Here is a 22801-nt window from a genome sequence, read left to right as displayed (position 1 = left end):
CTGTCCTTCTGTCACAGCTGTCACAGCTGGGCCTGGGACTGGGACTGGGGTTGAGGTCAACATCTAGTGGTTCTAAGCCAAAAGTTAATTGCTCACTTACCTCCCTCTGTTTGTCCTCCTTCTAGTCGCCCATGTTTGATGGAAAAGTCCCACACTGGTACCACTTCTCCTGCTTCTGGAAGGTGGGCCATTCCATCCGGCACCCTGACGTGGAGGTGGATGGGTTCTCTGAGCTTCGGTGGGATGACCAGCAGAAAGTCAAGAAGACAGCGGAAGCTGGAGGAGTGACAGGTGTGTACAAATGGGCAGCATGGGCATTCAGCCCCCACCCTGAAGCTCCCAGGGGTCCTCTTCTCAGATAGCAAAGCAAACCTCCCCCAGCTTGCCTTCTCCCACATGTGCAGATCAAGCGTATGGTGCCCATGTTATTTCAGCAACACCTCCTGGACTCAGCATCATCTGTTGCATGATATTTGGTGTTTTATTTTTCCAGATGCTTGGAATGTAGCCTTTAAAGTTGTTTTGTTTTTAATAGACTTTATTTTTGTTCATGGCAAAAGTAAGCAAAGAACAAAGAGTTTCCAATACCCGCTCCCCCTCCTACCACACAGGCTCTTCCTTGTCAACATCTCCCACCAGAGTAGTACATTTGCTATAATTGAGGAACCTACATTGACACATCATTATTGCCCAGAGTCCAGAAACTCCTGATGCTGTACATTCTATGGGTTTGGACAGTTATGTGATGACATACATCTGCTGTTATAATATCATACAGAGTAATTTCAGACCTGCACCCTTCTGCAGCCCCCTTAAGATTAAGGAAGAATAGCTCATCTCTGAGAGGGGAATGAGGTAGGAGGCGGGGCTCAGGCACCAAACCAAACCGAGGACTAACTAAAGCAGGGACAGGGACAAAGCAGCTTTCCATAAAACACCCACCAGTGTGCCATATCAGTTTACCATTGCCATGGCAATACCCAGAGGTTACCACCCCTTTCTGTGACAACAGTCTGATGACCTAAAAGTTACCACCCCATTTCTTAACATGTCTGCATAATCTGCCCCTTAATTTGCATATAATTAAAAGTGGGTGTAAATATGACCACAGAACTGCCTTTGTGCTGCTGCCCTCAGCACACTGCCTGTGGGCTGGCCCTGCTCTGCAGGAGCAGTCACAGAGCCATAACACTGCTGCCGCAATAAAGCTGCTTGCTTCTACCACCAGCTCGCTCTTAAATTCTGTCCAGAGCGAAGCCAAGGACCCTCCCAGGCCAAGCCCCAATTTAGGGCTGGCCTGCCCTGCATCAGTTTCACCGCTCTAAAAATCCCCTGTTTATCCCTCCTAATTCCCAGCAACCACTGCCCTTTTTACTGTCTCCACAGTTTTCTCCTTTTATGTCTTCTCCCATGTCTTAGTACAGGTCATGTCAGGTGACATAGAGAGCAGAGCATACAGCAAAGCTATTAAAAGCTTTATTAGGAGATGTAATCCTAGGGCAGCAAGAGAGAGGAAGGAAGGGGAGGCAGGAGGGCAAGCACAGTGCCTGCCATATGTTGTCAAGCTGGCCATGGCTTCATGAGAAACAGCCAATGGCTTGGTCATGCAGGATGCCCTCACACAAGTCCTTTGCCACCAAGTTCAGAAAAGCCCCTCGGAGCAGGAGGAAGGGAGCAGCATTATCCATTGGTTCTGTCTCTTGTTTCTTACTGGTTTTTGCTTGCCTGAGGTGCGTTCTCTGCACTTCCAGATTGTGCTACTGGCCTCTGCACAGTCACACCCTGCAGCCAGAGCTGCCTCTAGATCTGGAAGTGGCGGGAGGACTCAGAGTCCCTGGTTTTGAGTTGGCCTGTTGGTGACAGTGCTGTGTTTGTTACTGTGGTGGTCACTACAGGGTCGGTATGCCAGGGTGTGGCCCTTACCCTGAGGTAGTGACAGTGCTAGGGAAAAGGCACCAGCAGCCACTGTCAAGTAGCCCAGCCTGGGGATACAGATGAACTACGTCCAGTACATGTAATTTTATAGTTCCTTGTTTCTTTTAACATCTAAATGTTTACTCTATTTGGAAGTTTTCCCGGTGTGTGCTGATGTGGTGTGAGGCATGACTCCAGTTTTATTTTTTTCCAAATGATGATCTAGTTTCCCTACTTTGTTTTTTTGTTGTTGTTGTTTGTTTTTGAGATGGAGTCTCTGTTGCCCAGGCTGGAGTGCTATGGCATGGTCTTGTCTCACTGCAACTTCCACCTCCCGGGTTCAAGCGAATTCTCCTGCCTCAGCCTCCTGAGTAGCGTGGTGCCTGCCACCATGCCCGGCTAATTTTTTGTATTTTTAGTAGAGATGGGGTTTCACCATGTTGGCCAGGCTGGTCTTGAACTCCTGACCTTGTGATCTGCCCTCCTCGGCCTCTCAAAGTGCTGGGATTACAGGCATGAGCCACCGCTCCCGACCCCTACTTTGTTTATTGACTTATTCATCTCCCCCATTGATTCCAGAGGTGTCTTGTGTCATGTACAAAATGTCTGTATTTTGGGGTCCTTTTAGAAATTTCTGTTCCATTGTCTGTTTAACCTTTTTTTATATATAGACTTTTTTTTTTTTTTTTTTTTTTTTTGGAGACGGAGTCTTGCTCTGTCGCCCAGGCTGGGGTGCAGTGGCGCGATCTCAGCTCACTGCAAGCTCTGCCTCCCAAGTTCACACCATTCTCCTGTATATAGACTTTTTTCTTACAGCAGTTTTAGGTCCACAGCAAAATTGAGCAGAGTACAGAGTTTCCATATAGTCCTCCCCACCCCACACATACACAGACTTGTCCACAATCAACAATGCCACCAGAGTGGTCCATAGTTATAACTGATGAGCTACATTGACACGTCGCTATCCCTCGAGGTCTGTACTTTACATGAGGCTCACTCTTGGTGTTGTACATCCTGTCAGTTTTAACAAATGTACTTTGGCATGCATGTACCTTTATGGTAGCCTTCAGAGTCCTTTCACTGCCTGGGAAATCCTCTGTGCTTTGCCTAGTCATTCCTCCCTCCCCTCTAACCTCTAGTAACCACTGATCTTTTTGCTTTCTCCATCGTTTTTCCTTTTCCAGAATATAATATAGTTGGAATCATACAGAAGGTAGCCTTTTCAGATTGGCTTCTCTCACTAGTAATGTGCTCTTAAGATTCCTCCATGTCGGGCCAGGCATGGTGGCTCATACCTGTAATCCCAGCACTTTGGGAGGCTGAGGCGGGTGGATTACCAGGTCAGGAGTTTGAGACCAGCCTGGCCAATATGGTGAAACCCTGTCTCTATTAAAAATACAAAAATTAGCCAGGCGTGGTGGTGTGCACCTGTAGTCCCAGCTACTCGGGAGGCTGAGACAGGAGAATTGCTTGACCCGGGAGGCAGAGGTTGCAGTGAGCCAAGATGGCGCCACTGCACTCCAGCCTGGCAACAGAGCTGGACTCTACCTCGAAAAAAAGATTCCTCCATGTCTTGTCATTTTATTACCGAATAATATTCCACTGTCTGGATTACCAGTTTGTTTATTCATTGACCTGCTGAAGGACAGCTTGGTTGCTTCCGAGTTTTGGCAATTATGAACAAAGCTGCTAGAAACATCCATGTGCAGGTTTTTCTGGCGACATAAGTTTCAACTCCTTTGGGTAATCAAGGAGCACAGTTGCTGGATCATGTGATGAGAGTATATTTAGTTTTGTAAGAAACTGCCAACCTGTCTTCCAAAAAGCTGAATCATTTTGCATTCCACCAACAATGGATGAGAATTCGTATCATCGTACATCTTTGCCAGCATTTGGTGTTGTCAGTGTTTTGGATTTTGGCCATTCTAATAGATGTATAGTATTTTATTATTGTTTTAATTTTTATTTCCCTAATACTGTAATTATCTTGAACATCTTCTCGTATGTTTATTTACCATCTGTATATCTTTGGTGAAATGTCTTTTGCCTGCCCCCGCCCCCACTTTTTTTTCTTTAAGAGTGTCTTGCTTTGTCGCCCAGGCTAGAGTGCAGTGGTGTGATCACAGTTCACTGCAACTTTGACCTCTGCCTCCCACCTCAGCCTCTTGAATAGCTGGGACTTCAGGTGTGCACCACCATGCCTGGCTAATTTTTTAAAGTTTTTTGTAGGGACGGGGCCTCACCTTGTTTCCCAGACTAGTCTCAAACTCCTGGTTTTGCTCTTTTTAAAATCAGATTGTTTTCTTACTGTTGATTCCTAAGAGTTCTTGGTATATTTTGGATAACAGCCCTTTATCTTATGTCTTTTGAAAATATTTTTTCTCAGTGTGTGGCTGGTCTTCCTCAGAGCAGAAGTTTTTAATTTTATGAAGTCTAGTTAATCAGTTACTTCTTCAGTGGATTGGGCTTTTGGTGTTGTTTGTAAAAAGTCATCACCAGACCCGAAGTCATCTAGATTTTCTTCTAGAAGTTTAACAGTTTTGTGTCTTACATTTAGATCTGTGATCCATTTTGAGTTACGTTTTGTGAAGGGTGTAAGGTCTGTGTCTAGATTCCTTTTTTTTTTTTTTCACATGTGGATGTCCAGTTGTTACAGCTCCGCTTCTTGAAAAAGCCATCTTTTCTCCCATTTTTGCCGTTACTTTTTTGTCACAGATCAGTGGACTGTGCTTGTGTGCTTTGTTTCTGGGCTCCCTGTTCTGTCCCACTGATCTACTTATCCTTTTGCCAGTACCACACTGTGTTGACTGCTGGGGCTTCATAGTAACTCTTTAGGTTGGGTAGTGTCAGCCCTCCAACCTTGTTACTGTCTTTACTGTCATGGCAGAAGGCAAAGGAGAAGCTGGCAGTTCACATGGCCGGAGCAGGAGGAAGAGAGTGAGAGGGGAGGTGCTACACGTTTTTAAACAACCAGATCTCAGGAGAACTCAAAAGTATCGTGACACAGCACCAAGGCAGAAATCTGTCCTGTGATCCAGTCACCTCCCACCAGGCCCCACCTCCAACATTTGAGATTATAATTTGATAGGAGATTTGGGTGGGGGCACAGATCCAAACCGTATCACTGTCTGTCCTTCTTGCAGCTGGTCCTTGTAGCTGTTGGTATGTCTGACCAGCTGCTTGCTGCAAATAGATTAGTAACGGCTCAGAATTGAGAGTTTTAAAAGGTAAATAAATTTGTAAGAAAGGGTTCAGAGGGTGAGTATGCCAGTTTTAGCAGAGGGCAGGTCTCATTCTGTTGCCTAGGCTGGAATGTACTGGCAGTCTCTAACTCCTGGGCTCAAGCAATCCTCCCACTTCAGCCTCTGAAGAAGCTAGGACTACAGATGCCCAATTAATTTTTTAACTTTTTTTTTTTTTTTTTAATCCCTTTTTGCCCAAGGGATCTTGCTATGTTCCCCAGGCTGGTCTCAAACTCCTGGCTTCAAACAATCTCACCTCTGCCTCCCAAAGCACAGGGATTACAGGCATGAGCAAATACACCTGGCTGACGTTTTTCTTGTTCTGTGGCTGTTTTCTCTTTTGTGTTCAGGATAGGGAAAGTTGTAGGTTTAGGGGCATAGATGTGTTATATCTAGTTATAATTTAAATATACCTAAGTACATAGATAGATAGATAATCTCTGTCACCCAGGCTATAGCGCTGTGGTGCCATCTCGGCTCACTCAACCTCTGCCTCCTGGGTTGCTGGGATTACAGGTGTGTGCCACCACACCTGGCTGGGTATTTTTAGTAGTGATGGAGTTTCGCCGTATTGGCCAGGCTGACTTAAGTATAATGTTATAATATGAGAAGGCATAATAATTTTACTGAAAATGTGTCTTTTTGTGAAACTATCATAACCATACAGTTAGGATACTACCTACTGATTGTCCAGGGACTTTTCATCCAGAGAGCCTAACGTACTATTTTTAAATATATGAAAAGTTTAATTCATCCCAAATCCTCTAATTCACAAATGACTTATTAACATGTAGGATATCTCCTTAGAAAATACTAATTTGCTTGTGAGTGTGTGTGATTTTCTTTCCTGCAGAATTGAGATCCTACTCTAAGTATCACTTTCCTTAGTTGATTTTTTTTTTTTTTTTTTTTTTTGGTGGCAAAATAGGCATAACATAAAATTTATCTTAACTTTTTTTTTTTTTTTTTTTTTAAGACAGGGTCTTGCTCTGTCGCCCAAGCTGGAGTACAGTGGTACAATCATGGCTCACTATATCCTCTGTCTCCCGGGTTCAGGCGATTCTCCTGCCTCAGCCTCCCAAGTAACTGGGATTTCCGGTGTGCGCCACCACGTCTGACTAATTTTTATATTTTTGGTAGAGACTGGGTTTCACTATGTTGGCCAGGCTGGTCTTGAACTCCTAACCTCAGGTGATCCACCCGCCTTGGCCTCCCAAAGTGCTGGGATCATAGGCATGAGCCACTGTGCCTGACCTGTCTTAACCATTTTTAAGTGTAGAGTTCAGTGGCATGAAGTAGATTCACATTGTTAGGCAAACATCACCATCATCCAGCTCCAGAACTTTTTCATCTTCCCAAACTGAAACTCCCAATCCATTAAGCAGTAACTGCCTGTTCTCCCTGTCCCTGGTAACCACTGTTTCTTCTGTCTCTGTGAAGCTAAAACTCTAGCACCTCATGTGAGTGGAGTTAGGCAGTTATTTGTCTTTTTGTGTCTGGCTTACTTCACTCAGCATAGTTCTTCTAGGTTCATCCATGTTGCAGCATGTGTCTGAATTTCCTTCTTTTTAAAGACATAATAAACATTAATTGCATGAATATACCATATTTCATTTACCCATTCGTATGTCTGTGGACATTTAGGCGGTTTCTGTACTTTGTTTTTTGGTTTTTTTTTTTTTTTGAGACAGAGTCTCACTCTATTGCCCAGGCTGGAGTGCAGTGGCCTGATCTCGGCTCACTGCAGCCTCCACCTCCCGGGTTCAGGTAAATCTCCTGCCTCAGCCTCCGGAGTAGCTGGGATTACAGGCATGCACCACCACATCCACCTAATTTTTTTGTATTTTTTGGTAGAGACAAGGTTTCACCACATAGGCCAGGCTGGGATTACAGGCGTGAGCCACTGCACCCGGCCAGGTTTCTGCATTTTGGCTATTATGAATGGTATTCATAATATTCATAATAATGATAATGAATATTAGTGCTATAATGAACATTGGTATACAAATATATGTTAGAGACCTTGCTCTCACTTCTCTGCTGTATATACCCAGAAGTGAAATCACCGAATCATGGTAATTCCATGTTTAATTTTTTGAGGAGCCTCCATCCTGTTTTCTACAACAGCTCCTCCATTTCCACCAGCAAGACAAGGGGATTCCAATTTGTCCTCATTCTTATGAACACTTATTTTTTTTTTTAATATAGCCATGCTAATGTGTGTGAAGTGTAGTATCTCACTGTGGTTTTTTGGTTTTCATTTCACTAACGACTAGTGATGTTGACCTGTTAGTACTTTTACAACTTGATATTTACTCTTTTCATGTTAAAAGTTACAGATTAAAGTGCATAGTAGTCATTTAGTGAGGTCTTGCTAAATTTCATGCAGTATTCCAAGTACTTGACATATTAATTTAATTGTGTCCTTGCAATAAGTCTTTGTCAGTTTTACAGGTGAGGACGTTCAGTCACAGAGAAGTTAGGTAACTGACTCAAGGTTGTACTGGTAGAAAATTCCTGAGCCAGGATTCAAATCCAGTCTGTCTTGCTTTTTTTCTTTTTTTTTTTTTTTTTTTTTTGAGACACGGTCTTGCTCTGTCACCCAGGCTGGAGTGGAGTGGAATGATCACAGCCCACACTCCAGCCTTGGCCTCCTGGGCTTAAACAATCCTCCAGCCTGCTGAGCAGCTGGGACTCCAGGTGTGAGCTACCGCACCCAGCCCTGTCTTGCTTTTGAGACTAGAATTTTAACCTTTTAGTTATATTGCACATAGAGCTGCTGCAAACTTCTTGTACATCCCAGGCACCTGTACAGTTATTTCTTTAATTCTAAGATGTGCAGTTACTGTTCAAAGGGATGAACAATTTTAAAGCTTTCTATGTATGTGCCAAATTGCCTTCCAGAAAGGTTGCTTCAGTTGCACATGCTATACCAGCAGTATATAATATACACATTTCTCTACTAACATACCATTCCTAAGTGTTTCCTTTTTTTGGAGACAGGGTCTCACTCTGTCACCCAAGGCTAGAGTGGAGTTGCACGATCCTAGCTCACTGTAACCTTGAACTCCGAGGCTCAAGCAATCTTCTTACCTTAGCTTCCTAAGTAGCTAGGAGTACAGCCATGCGCCACCATGCTGGGGTTTGCTTTGGGGGCTGTTTTGTTTGTTTCTTTCTTCCTTAAATGGAGGAAGTCTCTATGTTGCCCAGGCTGGTCTTGAACTCCTGGGCTCAAGTGATCCTCCTGCCTCATCCTCACAAAGTGCTGGGATTACAGGTGTGAGGCACCATGCCTGGCCTTGTCTTTTTCTTAAGGAAATGTAAAAGATACTGATTCTTTGTCATAACATTTTACAAATATTTTTCCAAGTTTGACATTTTCTTTTAGTTTTGTCTGTTGTATTTTTTTGCCTCATTAAAGTTTCATCTTTCACTAACGTTTGTATAGTCATGTCTGTCTTCTCATTTGTGATATGTCTTTGGTATTATATCTGGAATTTTTAAAATGATTTACAGTAGTTACATGCACAGATCTTACGTATACAGTTTAGTGAGTTTTGACAAATGCTTATACACATCTGGCATATACCCAATTGAGTTATAGACATTTCTTCTATCACCCTGGGAAGTTCCCGTGTACTTTTGCTAGTCATTTTTCCCTGACTCAGGTAACCACTGTTCTGATTTCTTTCCCCATATATTAATTTTGCCTGATTTAGAATTTCAGGAAGAAAAGGAATTGTATACCCTCTTACACACTTTCTTCACTCAGCGCACTGCCTGTGAGATTCATCCAGGTCATCTTGTGTGTCATTAGTTCTTTTAATTTCTGGGGAGTAGTCCTTTGTTTGGGTATATCCGTTTGTTTATCCATTTTACTGTTGGTGACTTTGGGGTTGTTGCCATTTTGGGGCTATTACAAATACAGCTGCTAGGAATTTGATAGGCATCTCACTGGATCCGTGGATCAAATTGCAGATAATTGACATCTTAACAGTCCATGAACATGATACGTTTCTTCATTTATTTAGGTCTTCTTTCATTTCAGCAGTCTTAGAGCTTTTAGTGCAGAGATCTTGCACGTCTTTTGTTAAATTTATCTAAGTGTTTTATGTATTTTAACGCTGTTTAAATAACAATGCACTTGCCTTTTCCAGTATGTTTATTGCTAGTATTAGACATATTTGTATGTTTGTATATTGACAGTGTGCCCTGCATATTTGCTAAATTCACTTAATTTAGTAGATTTTAAAATAGATTTCTCAAGATATCTCTTAGGAACATCAAATAGAATCATCTATAAGGAGAGATGGTTTTACTTACTCTTTTCCAAACGTATACCTTTTGTGTTTTTTTTTTTTATTTCCTTAATGCACTTACTACAACCTCCAATACAATATGGAATAGAAGTGATGGGAAGATAGCTTCATCTTATTCCTGGTCTTAGGCATCTTACTACCTGATTCAGCCTGAGAATTTATTTTTATAATAAGAAAATAATCTAGTTTTTGTCCCAAATGTCTAGCCAGTGATCCCCACAACTCTTTATTGAATAATTCAACCTTTTCCCACTAACTTGAAATGATACCTTTACCACATATTTAATTCTTACATATACTTGTGTCTGGCTTATATCAAAATATTTCCTCTAATTCCACTCTTTGGTAAATAAAAGTATAATGGAAATTAGGAGGCTTAGTGAGACGTCAGTATGCTTCTGAGGCTTTTAAGGTAAACACCTAATAAGTGCTTTCTAAAGTGCGGGAGGGGCCTCCAGAGGAAGGGGAGGAGACGGAATGTCAGACAGCTGATCACCCCCTAATGTGCTGCTCTTTCAAGGAGAAGGGTCATTTATCTCCAGAAAAGAAGCTCTATTAGCTGACCACGGTTGTTACAGACAGATGAGATGGACCAATCGTAGTCTCCCAAGGCATAAGGTATCCTAGTGGAAGGATCCTGGGGAGGTAGAAGAGGACAGGGGGCTCCTCTAAGCTGCATTTTGGAGCTGTTGAGATGAGCATTGCTGTCTGTTTGATTCTTCAGGCAAAGGCCAGGCTGGAATTGGTAGCAAGGCAGAGAAGACACTGGGTGACTTTGCAGCAGAGTATGCCAAGTCCAACAGAAGCACATGCAAGGGATGTATGGAGAAGATAGAAAAGGTAAGGTCTTGGGGGCTCAGATCCTTGAACTTTATGGATTGCTTGCATTGATGTCATTGTCTGTCTCAAGAGAAGAGAAGAAATGGGGGCTTTAGGGTGCTAGCTCAGCGCACGTGATTAAAAATAAACTGAAGACTTTAGTGTTGACCAGATGTGACAGTGACTTCCAGACAGGTCTGGTCCAGTTCTCTTGTATGTATGCATCTGCTCTTGGAAAGCATTAACAAAAGGGGTGTCTTTTGGATCCAACAGTGGCTGGGGAAAGACTGTCTGTGTTTTATGGTAGAATTAGGTGTAAGGAGTGTGTTTACCCTGGTATGAGCCTCCAGCCTTTTTCTGTTTAATCAGGGGATCTTCGTTAACCAGGCTTTCCCACCAGTTCTAGTCCTTGAAGGCTGACAGACAAAATGGACGGAGACACAGGTAGAAGGGAAGGCTTGTGCCCCGCAGCCTTCTCACCCTTCTGTAATGTGACATGCACATATTAATTGATTCATTCGAGGCATTAATTGAAAGTTTCTGCCTCCTGGAGGTTTTGTACAGAAAATTGAGGTGAGCCAATGGGTATTTAGAAAACGAAAACATGGAATTGCTATATCTTCTCCAGCTACCTTCAACCACCAAAAATTTAAGGCAAACGTTAAGATCCTCTTTGCCTCAAGGGGAATGCCGGGTGGTGTGTGCTGCTGGGTTGCTGGCTTTATGTATTGTCAGGAGCCCCTCCTGCTGCATTCTCTGGGTTGAGCCTCCCGGGCCTGGAACTCTCCTGGGAATATCAGGCCTGGGGACTGGGGACCTGCGCAGGCTGGCAGGACTGAATTCTTGCCTGTGGGGTTATTAGTCCTTAGAGGGTGTCATCTGTAAAGAGACTAAGGAGGCCATAGCTGGGTGGGAATGGACAGAAAATCCCTGCTAATACAAAAGTGCTGCATTGGGGGCTGGGCGCGGTGGTGCAGTAGGCTGAGGCAGGAGTATTGCTTGAGTCCAGGAGTTCTGGACCAGCCCGGGCAACATAGTGAGACCTCATCTCTACAAAAAAATTAGCCAGGCAAGGCTGAGGTGGGAGGGTCACTTAAGCCTGGGAGGCAGAAGTTGCAGTGAGTTGAGAGCAAGTCACTGCACTCCAGCCTGGGCAACAAAGCAAGACCCTATCTCAAAAAAAAAAAAAAAAAATGCTGCATTGGAAGCCCACGCAGGTGTGCAAGGCTTTAGCTCTGCCCAGCACACCATACCATGTGTTTTTATGCCTGCCCCAGGTCAACAGAAACATCTTAAGGGGAATGTTAGCAATTCTTCACATGTCCAGACAGGTAGGTAGGTCGCCAGCCATTTGGAATTTAAGGAACCCTGAGTCTTGAGGGTAACACACAATCCTTGATGACCTGAGAGAGCTAAACCTCTCAAAAGCCCATGAGTCCTCAAGTTGGCGGGCAGACCTTGACTTGTACCTGCAGCCCCTCACTGGTTGGAGCACAGGCTGTCCGTATCATGTTCACCATCCTTCCTCGTCGCTCCCTTGGTACCATATACGGTTTTTCCTGCAGGGCCAGGTGCGCCTGTCCAAGAAGATGCTGGACCCGGAGAAGCCACAGCTAGGCATGATTGACCGCTGGTACCACCCACACTGCTTTGTCAAGAACAGGGAGGAGCTGGGTTTCCGGCCCGAGTACAGTGCGAGTCAGCTCAAGGGCTTCAGCCTCCTTGCTGCAGAGGATAAAGAAGCCCTGAAGAAGCAGCTCCCAGGAGTCAAGAGCGAAGGGTGGGTGGAGCGCTGTGGGGTTGCCCTGGGGGTTCAGTGAGGGGCTTGAGGGAGGCCCGAAGGCTCTACAGGTTCCATATCACTCCTCTGTTTCCCTTCACTGACTGTCAGTAAGCCACGGAGATGCAAACTGAGGAACGGTGACAGCAGAGATCTAGGGGCAAAGGACAGGGTAGGGAAGGACAGCCAGGGATTCCCATGGCCTCTGCCGAGAGCCCTCTGCCCTGTGAGACCTGCTTCCTAGTGGTCTCTTCCCCTTCCAACATCTGATCTCCATGGACAGGCTAACTACACTTTTCCACGACAGCCCTTTAGATACTTGAAAGACCACCCTCCTTCCCTGGGTGAGTATTTGTTTTGCCTGGGTCGATCACTTAACAATGCTGGGAGAATCGTGACCATTTTTAGTTAGGGGATGGGCAGTGGATAATTTTCCTGGCTTAGAGTTCAGGATGATAAGGGTTTCGCATGGTATTAAAATTTAGAATGGGAAGGACCATCAGTGACCATCTTGAATACATGGACACCTCTTGCTCTCTCCAGTTTACCCTCTGCTGGTCCCTCAGCCTCAGTCTGGAGAATTGCTTGTTAACAGGTACACCAGGGGTGGTGTGGTAGAACCTGGTATGCACCCTGTTCCTTGGACGGTGACTGGGCAACCATCGAGCAGCCATCATACATTATCTCAGTTCATAATGCCTGTTCATTGCAGCAACACATGGGGCTCTAGAATGTGCAAGAAAATTGAAAAATCAGGCCGTGGGTCAGAAAGCCCACAGGGCATTGTAGCACGTGATACAGGTGTTGGAGTCCATCAGCTCCCACTTAAGCCATGATAACCGCCAGAATGTGTTGAGCACATTTCGTATGCCAGACACTGTATCGAGCCCTGTATTTGGACTGTTTGATTTGCCTGTCACCAGAGTTCTGTGAGGCAGATGGTATTCTTTTCGCTATTTTATGGCTGAGGAAAGTGCAAGGGTTGGTGCTCAGGTCTGTGAGATAGCTGAGACTGAGACCACTGTGGCTGTCCTGCCCCTGTGTTTTAGGGGCAGGTGATAGTCTCAGAGCCATGTTTGCTGAGCAAGCTGGGGCAGGCTGGTTAGCACTGCTTTGACTGTCGCTTCTTGTCTGGGCTTTATGTGGCAGTACGGCCCCACCTCTGTGAGCAGCCTCTTTCCCTTGCTCTGTGTTTTAGCTCGAAAGGCCTAGCCCCTGGACTTGTGCTTTGTCTTTCTGCAATCCCTGCCACCTAGCCATGGGCTTACCTCTAGCCTAGTCCCTGCTAGAACCTTCCAGGCCAGGAGATACATAGGTATTTTTTTTTGTTTTTGTTTTTGTTTTTACCTCAGATGGGGCCTGAGCCCTGGATTCTTGTAATGGGTTGTTCTAAGTCCCTGGAACAACCCTAGCGCCTCTCCCTGGCTGGGAGAGTATGTTCTGAAATGGATGGTGTCTTCTGCCATCTTGGTTGCAAATACTCCCTGAGTAGACAGTGATCGCCTAAGGGCACTGAGTGGGGCAGGGGTTAGGGAGTGACAAGTGTGAGTAGTCATAGAATGACATTAAGATACTGTATCACCGCAAGTCATTGGGTGTCAGATTTTTAATGGTTCTGGCTCTCATATCCTGTGTCTCCTTCAGAAAGAGAAAAGGCGATGAGGTGGATGGAGTAGATGAAGTGGCCAAGAAGAAATCTAAAAAAGAAAAAGACAAAGATAGTAAGCTTGAAAAAGCTCTAAAGGTGAGTTCTCAGCTCTGTGTCTCCTTTCAACATGCTGCTGTCTGGATTCTCTTTCTCTTTCTGAGAAGACAATTCAAGGACTTATGTCCCACTTATTAAGAACTTTAGCAAATTGATGGCTGTCATTAAATAGTATGACTTTTTCCCCAGATTGTTTTCCCTCCTCCCAAGGAAACCATTTTTATTTGGAAGAGAACCCACATTAGGCTGTAGGCTGCAGCCAGGCTTGAGCAAAGGCTGAGTGCTCTGTTCCCACTCACCAGCCTCTTACTGGGATGCCAGAGATTCATGCTTTGGCCAAATTATGCACTACTGTACACCCTGCACCTTTGTGGTCACTTGCAAACATTGGAAACTGAATACTTAATTAAAGGATGCCAAAGATTCTTAGCATAGACAAATGGCTTGAAGACATCAAGTGTCTCTACATTTTTTAAATGAAGATCTCTCATTTTTAAAAAGGAATAGATGACTGATAATGACAGGAGAAAACTATCCATTAAATCAGTGGTCCTTGACCAGAAAGATTCATCCCTGTGTTGATTATGTATGTGTTGAAGCAAAGCAAAAATTATTAATCAGAAAATGCTGGGTGTTTGGGAAATTGGGGGAGAACAGTTGGTCTCTCCTTGAGCACGTGATTTCCATGAACCGTCTGCTTGTGTCTCTTGTATGAGTATTCAGTTTTTACTAGTAGTACTAAAACTAAAAGCAATTTCTGATATAGTTCTAGTTGCTAAGTAAGAGTCACACATTTTGTTCAGTTGTCTTACGGTAAAAAAGCGTCTGTCATGCACCAAAACTGGCTGCAGGAGAACCGTGGTGCCACTTCACATTGGCCATTCAGTGAGGTTAGTGTCCTTCTCTCTTCCCTGTTGATGTCAGAGATGTATAGAGAGTCAGAAAATTAAAATGCCTGTCAGTGTTCCCACCGTGGCACATCTGTGTCTGCTGGCTCTCTACCCTTGGTCATCTAGGTGACATTGTTGTACTTCTTCCATTTAACCCTGTACCACTAGACCTTTTCCTCATCCTCCCACGTCTCCATTCCTGGTGTCCCGGCGTATGCTGTGTGCAACGGAGAGGAGATGTCGAGAGAGCCCTTAAAAATGAAGCTGGGAAATGGAGCAGACGTGTGTGCCTGCAGCTTCACCAGGGGAGTTAAAATCCTCCTTTGGTACTAACAGCAACCCTATAGGATATGATAGGGCTGGCGTTTTTGTCTCCATTTTACAGAGGTGGAATCTGAGCAGAGATGGTTAATAACTTGCCTATTTTCCTGGGGAAGGAGGAGACTCCCTCAGACTTTAAAATGGAGAGGCTGATAGCTTCCTCAGCAAGCTTGATTGTTGTGAGAATAAATGAGATGAGGCCAGGCGCAGTGGCTCGCGCCTGTAATCCCAGCAATTTGGGAGGCTGAGGCAGGCGGATCACTTGAGGCCAGGAGTTTGAGACTAGCCTGGCCAACATGGTGAAACACCATTTCTATTAAAAATACAAAAATTAGCTGGGCGTGGTGTTGCACACCTGTAATCCCAGCTACTCAGGACACAGAGGCAGGAGAATTGCTTGAACCCAGAAGGTGGAGGTTGCAGTGAGCTGAGATCTCACCACTGCACTCCAGCCTGGGTGACAGAGTGAGACTCCATCTCAAAGAAAAAGAATAAGTGAGATGACACGTAAAAGCATCCAACCAAGAGTAGTCACTTTAATAAAGATTAAAACTTCCATTTTCAGAAGAGTTTAAATACATTGCTCTGTGATACTGAATATAATATACCATCAAGGAAATTAGTGTTTGTGAATCATTCCTACTCTAAGATTGGTGGAGAACAGCCATACCCTGCCTCCTCTAGTTGCTGATAAACGTGGGCCCTGGGCTCAGCCTAGCACTTCCAGGCTCTTACCTTGTGTCTCTGGGGATTGGTTTCTGAGAGTTGGTTCCAGGAGCCTTGGTGCAATCTCCCCCAAACCCTTAGGGCCTCCTCCTCACCTTCCACAGTATTCTCTGAGAGACCACACAGCAGGCTTAATTTGGTGTCCACAGGAGCATGACCAGGAGTCAAATCCTGTGCTGATCACCCAGGTTTGGAGTGGCAGCTTGCTGGTGCACCAGGGTATAACTGGAGGCTCAGCTTGACCGGGGCTCCTCCTCCAGTTGAATTCTTCCTTTGAAAAGAGCTGGCCTCTCAGCCACTGGGTCTTGTCCATAGGCTCAGAACGACCTGATCTGGAACATCAAGGATGAGCTAAAGAAAGTGTGTTCGACTAATGACCTGAAGGAGCTACTCATCTTCAACAAGCAGCAAGTGCCTTCTGGGGAGTCGGCGGTGAGCTGCCTTTGTGTTAAGTGGGACACGCATGTGAGGCTGACCCCGTCGTTGTGGAGTGACTGTCCCAATGGAGTGTGGGAGGCCCTCCGTGTGAACACCTGCTGGTATTAATTGCAAGGAGTATAAATCGTGGTTGTGTTGCACGGTCATCACCACCATCGTGGTCACCATTTTTCTGGGATGGATGGGGCCGGCATTCACATGCCCCACTAGACATCTTCCACATGTTAGTGCTTGTTCTAGAGTGCCAGGCCTGTGGAGTGAAGAGCCCCCTCCTGAGGGATGGCATGACGGCCTCCCATCAGTGTCCCCAGCTGGCCCTTCTCTGCTGTCATTCTTGGGAGTTGACTTGGCACTGTACTTTGTGCAATGCCAGTGGATGCTCTGGGCTCTCCCTTCATTTCTCAATCACTGAGGGATGGGGGAGCTGCAGGAACACTTGGAAAGAAGGTCTCCTACTTTACAAGAATCCAAGCTCCTTTGTAAACGAAGGGCGGGGTGGGGTGTTAAGAGCCCCACAGCAAGCCCACAGCAAGAAGTCTCTTTGTAGAGAGTGAAATCTGTGCAAGTCCCTCCGTCCCACATTAGTAAGTGTCCTTTTCTCTAGTCCCGCATTTGCCCTCTGATGTGTTTCTCCACTGGCTGCAGATCTTGGACCGAGTAGCCGATGGCATGGCGTTCGGTGCCCTCCTTCCCTGCAAGGAATGCTCGGGTCAGCTGGTCTTCAAGAGTGATGCTTATTACTGCACTGGGGACGTCACTGCCTGGACCAAGTGTATGGTCAAGACACAGACACCCAACCGGAAGGAGTGGGTAACCCCAAAGGTAAGGGGTGGGGGAAGATCCTGTGATCTGTTGGGAGAAAAACCTGGCCCCACTTTCTGCGCTTGTTCATACTTCAGGCCCTGAGATTTCAGGCCCTGAACAAGGCCCTGAGATTGCAGGGCCTTGTTCCTCAGACTTCTTTACAGCTATGTCATCCTGTTAACCAGAATATAAAATTATATGTTTGCAAACTACACGAATGTAGAACCAAAGCTCCTCTAAGTATGAACTGTCCATTTGGTGTAAAATGTTGCTTGCAAAGACCATAAATAATTTTTATTTATTGAATGCCTTCTATGTGCCAGGCACAGTTCTAGGCTTGAGGGACATATGGGGAAGAAATGGATAGTAATTCTTGCTTTCTGATACAAGTTTTTTTCAAGGACGTTTCCTTGCCTAGTGCCAGCAGAAGAATTGGATCCAAAGTTCACATATCTCCTAGTATTGCACGTTCTCTCTTTTTTTAATGGAACTGCTTATGGAATTCTCAACGCAAAATACCTCCATGGGGAACCCCCTTTGGAGCCATGCTGGTGGGGTTCTGGCAGTATCTTTGTGGGGCTGGCTGCTCCAAGGACCTCGCCTGTGCCCGCTCAGACTCAGCAGGATCCAGGCCCAGCAGCCTGGGTAGGTGCAGAGCTCTGCCACTCGCCAAGCTGCTTCCCTCGCTGTTGCCTGCTCCTAGGTGGAGCACTTGGAACAGCGGCACACAGTACACCCTCAGGAATCGTTACCCGAGTAACAGTCAACATTACTTGCTCTACACCTACAACTGAACTCCATTTCCACCAGCTCCTGACTCACTTGTTCACTGCCATGATTGCATGATCCCCCCTAATTTTCTCTCTATGCCTTTACTTGAGTGCTTCCTGTAAAATAAATCTGAGCTTAGCACTTCCCCACCCTTAAAATCTTATACTGATTCCCCGATTTTTCTGGGTATGCAAATCTTCCAGACCCTTATGTGGTATTTGTATTTCTTTTACTATCTTCGATGGGGAAATAGTAAGATGGCAGTAAGCAATGTGCTATCCCTTGTATTTTATATATCAATTTTTGAGCATGTATATACATTTTTAAAGGTTATGTGCATGTGTGAGACAAGTTTTCAGTCTGGCACTACTTGCTGCCCATGCAGTGACACTGTTGCCTCCAGGCACTTGTCCCACAGAATCAAGGCCAGCTCTGTAGCTTGTCCTCAGAGCCCTCTGTGATGCGGCTCTGCTGGCCATCTGCAGCCTCTTTCTGCCACCCTTTTCCTCCTTCTCACATACCCTTCTCCCCACCCCACCGCCAGTCTTGCTCATTCTTTTTAGAAGTACCTAGCAATAGGGCACATGTGCTACTCAGATGGCTGTGCTTAGGCAGTCCCCTGTGTTTTCAGCTCCCAGTGGGCTTAGCAGATCACTGCCTCCAGGTGCATGCTAGCGTTCCCTGTCTCACATCACCTTAGCACACCTCTGGCATAGCTTAGCTCCTGTGTTAAAGTTCACCTTCCTATAGCTGATGCTCAGTCACAAATGAGATACTTTCTCAAGGGCAGAAACTGTGTTTTTAACCAAACTATGGTTGGTAGCACATATTAGGTGGTCAGTGTGTGTTGGAAGCAGTCTGTGACCTCTTGTATCCAGCTGACTCCCTGAACACAGGCATAGATGGAAAGAGCAGTTTCTTGATTGGACGAAGACCTGGGAGCACAGGCTCTTTCCCTGAGCTTCATGTATTTGATACTTATTGAGTGACCATTTAGAGCAAGGCCGCTTGTAAATCACTCAGAGTGAAGAGTGAATTGTGAAGAGTGAAGAGTGAATAGTGAATACCGTAGGGCTCTCTGCATTCATTTTTCCTTCTTCTAAAAAGGAAAGCAAATACTGTGATTTCCTTTTGGGTAATAATCTCCCAGTGTGTATGGTATTGGGGGTCTTGAGGTTCTGGAGTAGGCGTGTGATCCCACAGAGGCCTATTAACTCTCGAAGGGAACAACTCAGGAACGAGGCCAGGGAGGCTATAGTCATACAGCAGTTCCAGCGGTGGTTCCTGACCAAATTGGCCGCTGGTTTGTGTTTTTTTTTTTTCTGGGAAAGATTTTTCTCTTAAAGCAGCCCTAATACCACCCCTATCATAAATGTAAAAGTACCGGAAATAAGTACTGTAGCAGCAATAATACTGTCTTTCATTCTGGAAGCCTCACATTTTTCTATTTTTTGTTACTCTTTATCATAAGAAGAAAAAAAGAGATTCTTTAATTTGGACAAGCCAAATCCTTTTTGGTCTATGAGGTGGTTACTTCAAGGGAGAGCTAGCTTCTTAACTAAAACTTAATATTTTTTAGGAATTCCGAGAAATCTCTTACCTCAAGAAATTGAAGGTTAAAAAGCAGGACCGTATATTCCCCCCAGAAACCAGCGCCCCAGTGGTGGCCACGCCCCCACCCTCCACAGCCTCGGCGCCTGCTGCTGGGAACTCCTCTGCTTCAGCAGGTACAGCTCTTAGGGCCCAAGTCTTAGAATTGCTTTGCAGGAATTGTTTGCCCACTACTTGCTGGTGGTGTGGAGCTGGTGAAGAAAGTATCCATCAAGGGTCTCTCTTTGCTGACCCCACCATGGGGAAGCCTTGTCCTGCGGGGGATAGGCCTCTTCCCTTGGCTTGTTACACCCCCAACCACAGCAAGGTGGGAGGGTATTAAGAACATAGTATCGGCTGGGAGCAGTGACTCACACCTGTAATCCCAGCACGTTGGGAGGCTGAGGCAAAAGAATTGCTGAGGCCAGGAGTTCGAGACCAGCCTGGGCAATGTAGCGAGACCCCCATCTCTACAAAAATGTTTAAAATTATCCGGGTGTAGCAGCATGTGCCTTTAGCCCTAGATACTCAGGAGGCTGAAGTGGAGGATCCCTTGAGCCTGGGAGGTCAAGGCTGCACTGAGCTATGATCACACCATTGCACTCCAGCCTGGGCGACAGAGTGATACCCTCTCTCTAAAAATAAAATAAACATTGTAAAAGAACAAGTGACTCTTATTCTGGGAGGCTAGGAGAGGGGCTCCTAAGAAAGGCTAGGTCGACAGCCTTACCTGGAGTACCACGCAGGGTCTCCTGCCTGACCTCACTGCAGAGCAGCATCCCAGGCCTCACTCTCCAGGCCGCCCTGCACCCGCCAGTCATCGTGACCCTGGTGTGATGCTCGAGTCTCTGTTGTATGCAGAGGGAGTTACTGATCAGCACTAGTGAGAAATGCCCCAAGCCAACCAAGACAGTGAGAGCAATGTATTTTTTGGCAGGAGAAGTGACCCGCTGCTTATTTACTCAGAGACATGTGGCATAGTCTGATGGCAAAGATCACAGTTTGGTGGGTGGAGGATGAAGGTTCCGTCCTTGAATATAAACCTGTTATTGACCTCCTTTTCATATCCTGAGAGGGGACCAGTGGTCACTGCAGTGTGTGTGGGTGGTCATCCCGAGTCCACTGTGCTGCTGGCAGCCTGGGTCCAGGTGCCCACATGAAGGGCCAGGTGGGGGCTGGCATTCTGACCCCTCCATGGAGGGTTCCCTCCTCTGCTTTCCCCTGACTTGCAATTCAGCATAAATCAATAATTGTGTTCTCTGGAGACCTCACCAGTTTCACTTAAACTGTCAGTGTTTCCTAGTTGTTTGCCCTCACAGGGAAGGCAGTAAGGACTTTTCCTTGCAGCATCTCCAGTTCTGGAAACGTGTCGCCAGCACTGTGGTGTTTGCTGTGAACAGAAGGCACACCCCTGTCCAGGCCTTTCTGGCCTGGCTCAGTGCACACCAGGCAGCTGCTTTTCGCCTAGAATCGGTTAGCTCAGCTCAGTGTGATTGTGCTGGCCACTCCTTTGAGGAACTATCATGGACATGTCTCATTTTAAAATGGGGTTAATTAATAAGAATTGCAGTTTGGGAGAATAACAGAAGGAATTGGGGGTTCATGTGACCTTACCCCTCTTTCCATCCTGGTCCCTCATCCGCAGATGCAGCCTTCCTAGCCTGACCATGGAGCGGACCTGGGGTAACCCCCAGCTGCCCGGCTCACACCAGCAAGGCTGGCCTGGCCATGGAGTGGCATTTTGTGGCTTGCTTCCTGCCCAGTCCTTTCTGTGTTGAGGAACATCTGTAGGTGCTCAGGTGGCAGCTTGCTGTCCCGTCCTGTTTTCTCGCAAGTGTATTTTCATAGGCTTTTCCCCAGGAGCTCCCTGCTTGGCTCGCCTGCTCCTCTACCTCCCCTTACTGGGGAGCAGCACCAGAGTTGGCCTTGCTGAATGATTCTCTCCTTTCATCCCAGATAAGCCATTATCCAACATGAAGATCCTGACTCTTGGGAAGCTCTCCCGGAACAAGGATGAAGTGAAGGCTATGATTGAGAAACTCGGGGGGAAGTTGACAGGGACAGCCAATAAGGCTTCCCTGTGCATCAGCACCAAAAGTGAGTTGAATCTGAATTTGTGCAACAGGGAAAATGCTTCTGTATCTTATGATTGTGATGACAAGTCAGTGAGGAAGAGTCGATCACAGCACTCCAAAACTGGATCTTAACATCATCATCGCTCTGGTTCTTTATGAAGGGAAACGAGTATTTGCCCTCAGTGTCGCTGCTTTGTACTATAGATTCACATGTGTTGCATGTTCCCAACTAAAGATGGTAAGCTACTACAGGTTGAGTCTCCCTAGTCCCGAAATCCAAACAAATTGCCTCAAAAGTCAACACTTTTTGAGTGGCAACGTAATGCTCAAAGGAAATGCTCATTGGAGCATTTCAGATTTCAGAGTTTTGGATTAGGGATGCTCAGTCAGTAAATACGAAGCAAGTATTTTAAGGTCTGAAAAGTTTCTGGTCTGAAGCATCTTGGATAAGGGAAACTGCTCAACCTGTATTCTCATCACTTCGCACTGCTCTGTAAGATGTGCGTAGATCTCTGCCAAAACAGAAGTTCATGGTTCAAGTATGTTTGGAAAAGGTAGGGTGAAACAAAAGGTAAACAGGTTTCTGTGTGGGTCTGTTATGCCGACTACCACTGTAGGTCTTCAGGAACCAGAGAAATACAACACAGGATTTCCCATACATATTTGACATCAGGGTGTTTTTTCCTTGGAGTGTCTGTTAACATCGTGCTGTAGAATGGCTTGGAGAAGGCTGCCCTGGCTCATCATACCTTAGAAAAGGGGGAATATTGCTGATCAAGAAGATCGTTTGAATGAAAAACACTCTTGGGAGCATTAGACTTGGAAGCAAAGGAGAGCTGTGGATGTTGAGGGTTTGGAATTACACAGTAAATATAACTATAGTAATTTGAGGTTTCAGTTTTGTTTTAAACTTATATTTCATTTTTTTTTTCCTTTCAATTTGAACAGAGGAGGTGGAAAAGATGAATAAGAAGATGGAGGAAGTAAAGGAAGCCAACATCCGAGTTGTGTCTGAGGACTTCCTCCAGGACGTCTCCGCCTCCACCAAGAGCCTTCAGGAGTTGTTCTTAGCACACATCTTGTCCCCTTGGGGGGCAGAGGTGAAGGCAGAGCCCGTCGAAGTTGTGGCCCCAAAAGGGAAGTCAGGGGCTGCACTCTCCAAAAAAAGCAAGGGCCAGGTCAAGGAGGAAGGTGAGGGCCCCAAGCTGCCCCCTCCAGGGCCAAAAGCCGGGGACATTGGTGGCCAGGTTGGCCTGCACAGAACCTGTCCCTTTGTGTCCCAGACATGGCCTGTTGAGTGCTGCAGAGCAGGAAACAGAATGGCAGGCGCTTTGGGGTGGTGGGAGGAGTGTGTATATAGATGCCAAGTTGACAGATCATGCGAATGAGAATGACTCATTTGCCTTC

At 45.8% G+C, this 22801-nt stretch overlaps 1 protein-coding gene across 1 annotated transcript in view; it reads left to right on the top strand.

Moving 5' to 3' along the window:
• Positions 1-22801, top strand: part of PARP1 (poly(ADP-ribose) polymerase 1) — a 47019-nt gene that overhangs the window by 5656 nt on the left and 18562 nt on the right. The window contains exons 2-10 of the mRNA XM_005541012.4: positions 126-291; positions 10200-10315; positions 11860-12074; positions 13719-13818; positions 16032-16148; positions 16800-16976; positions 19309-19456; positions 21276-21416; positions 22343-22585. Coding sequence (XP_005541069.2) covers positions 126-291; positions 10200-10315; positions 11860-12074; positions 13719-13818; positions 16032-16148; positions 16800-16976; positions 19309-19456; positions 21276-21416; positions 22343-22585 — 1423 coding nt within the window. The remainder of the gene's footprint in view (positions 1-125; positions 292-10199; positions 10316-11859; positions 12075-13718; positions 13819-16031; positions 16149-16799; positions 16977-19308; positions 19457-21275; positions 21417-22342; positions 22586-22801) is intronic.

This window comes from Macaca fascicularis, chromosome 1 (genome assembly GCF_037993035.2).
Source record: "Macaca fascicularis isolate 582-1 chromosome 1, T2T-MFA8v1.1".
In the NCBI taxonomy this organism is placed as follows: Eukaryota; Metazoa; Chordata; class Mammalia; order Primates; family Cercopithecidae; genus Macaca; species Macaca fascicularis.
Note: the sequence above shows the minus strand (reverse complement) of the source record. Positions and strands in the feature narration are given on the sequence as shown.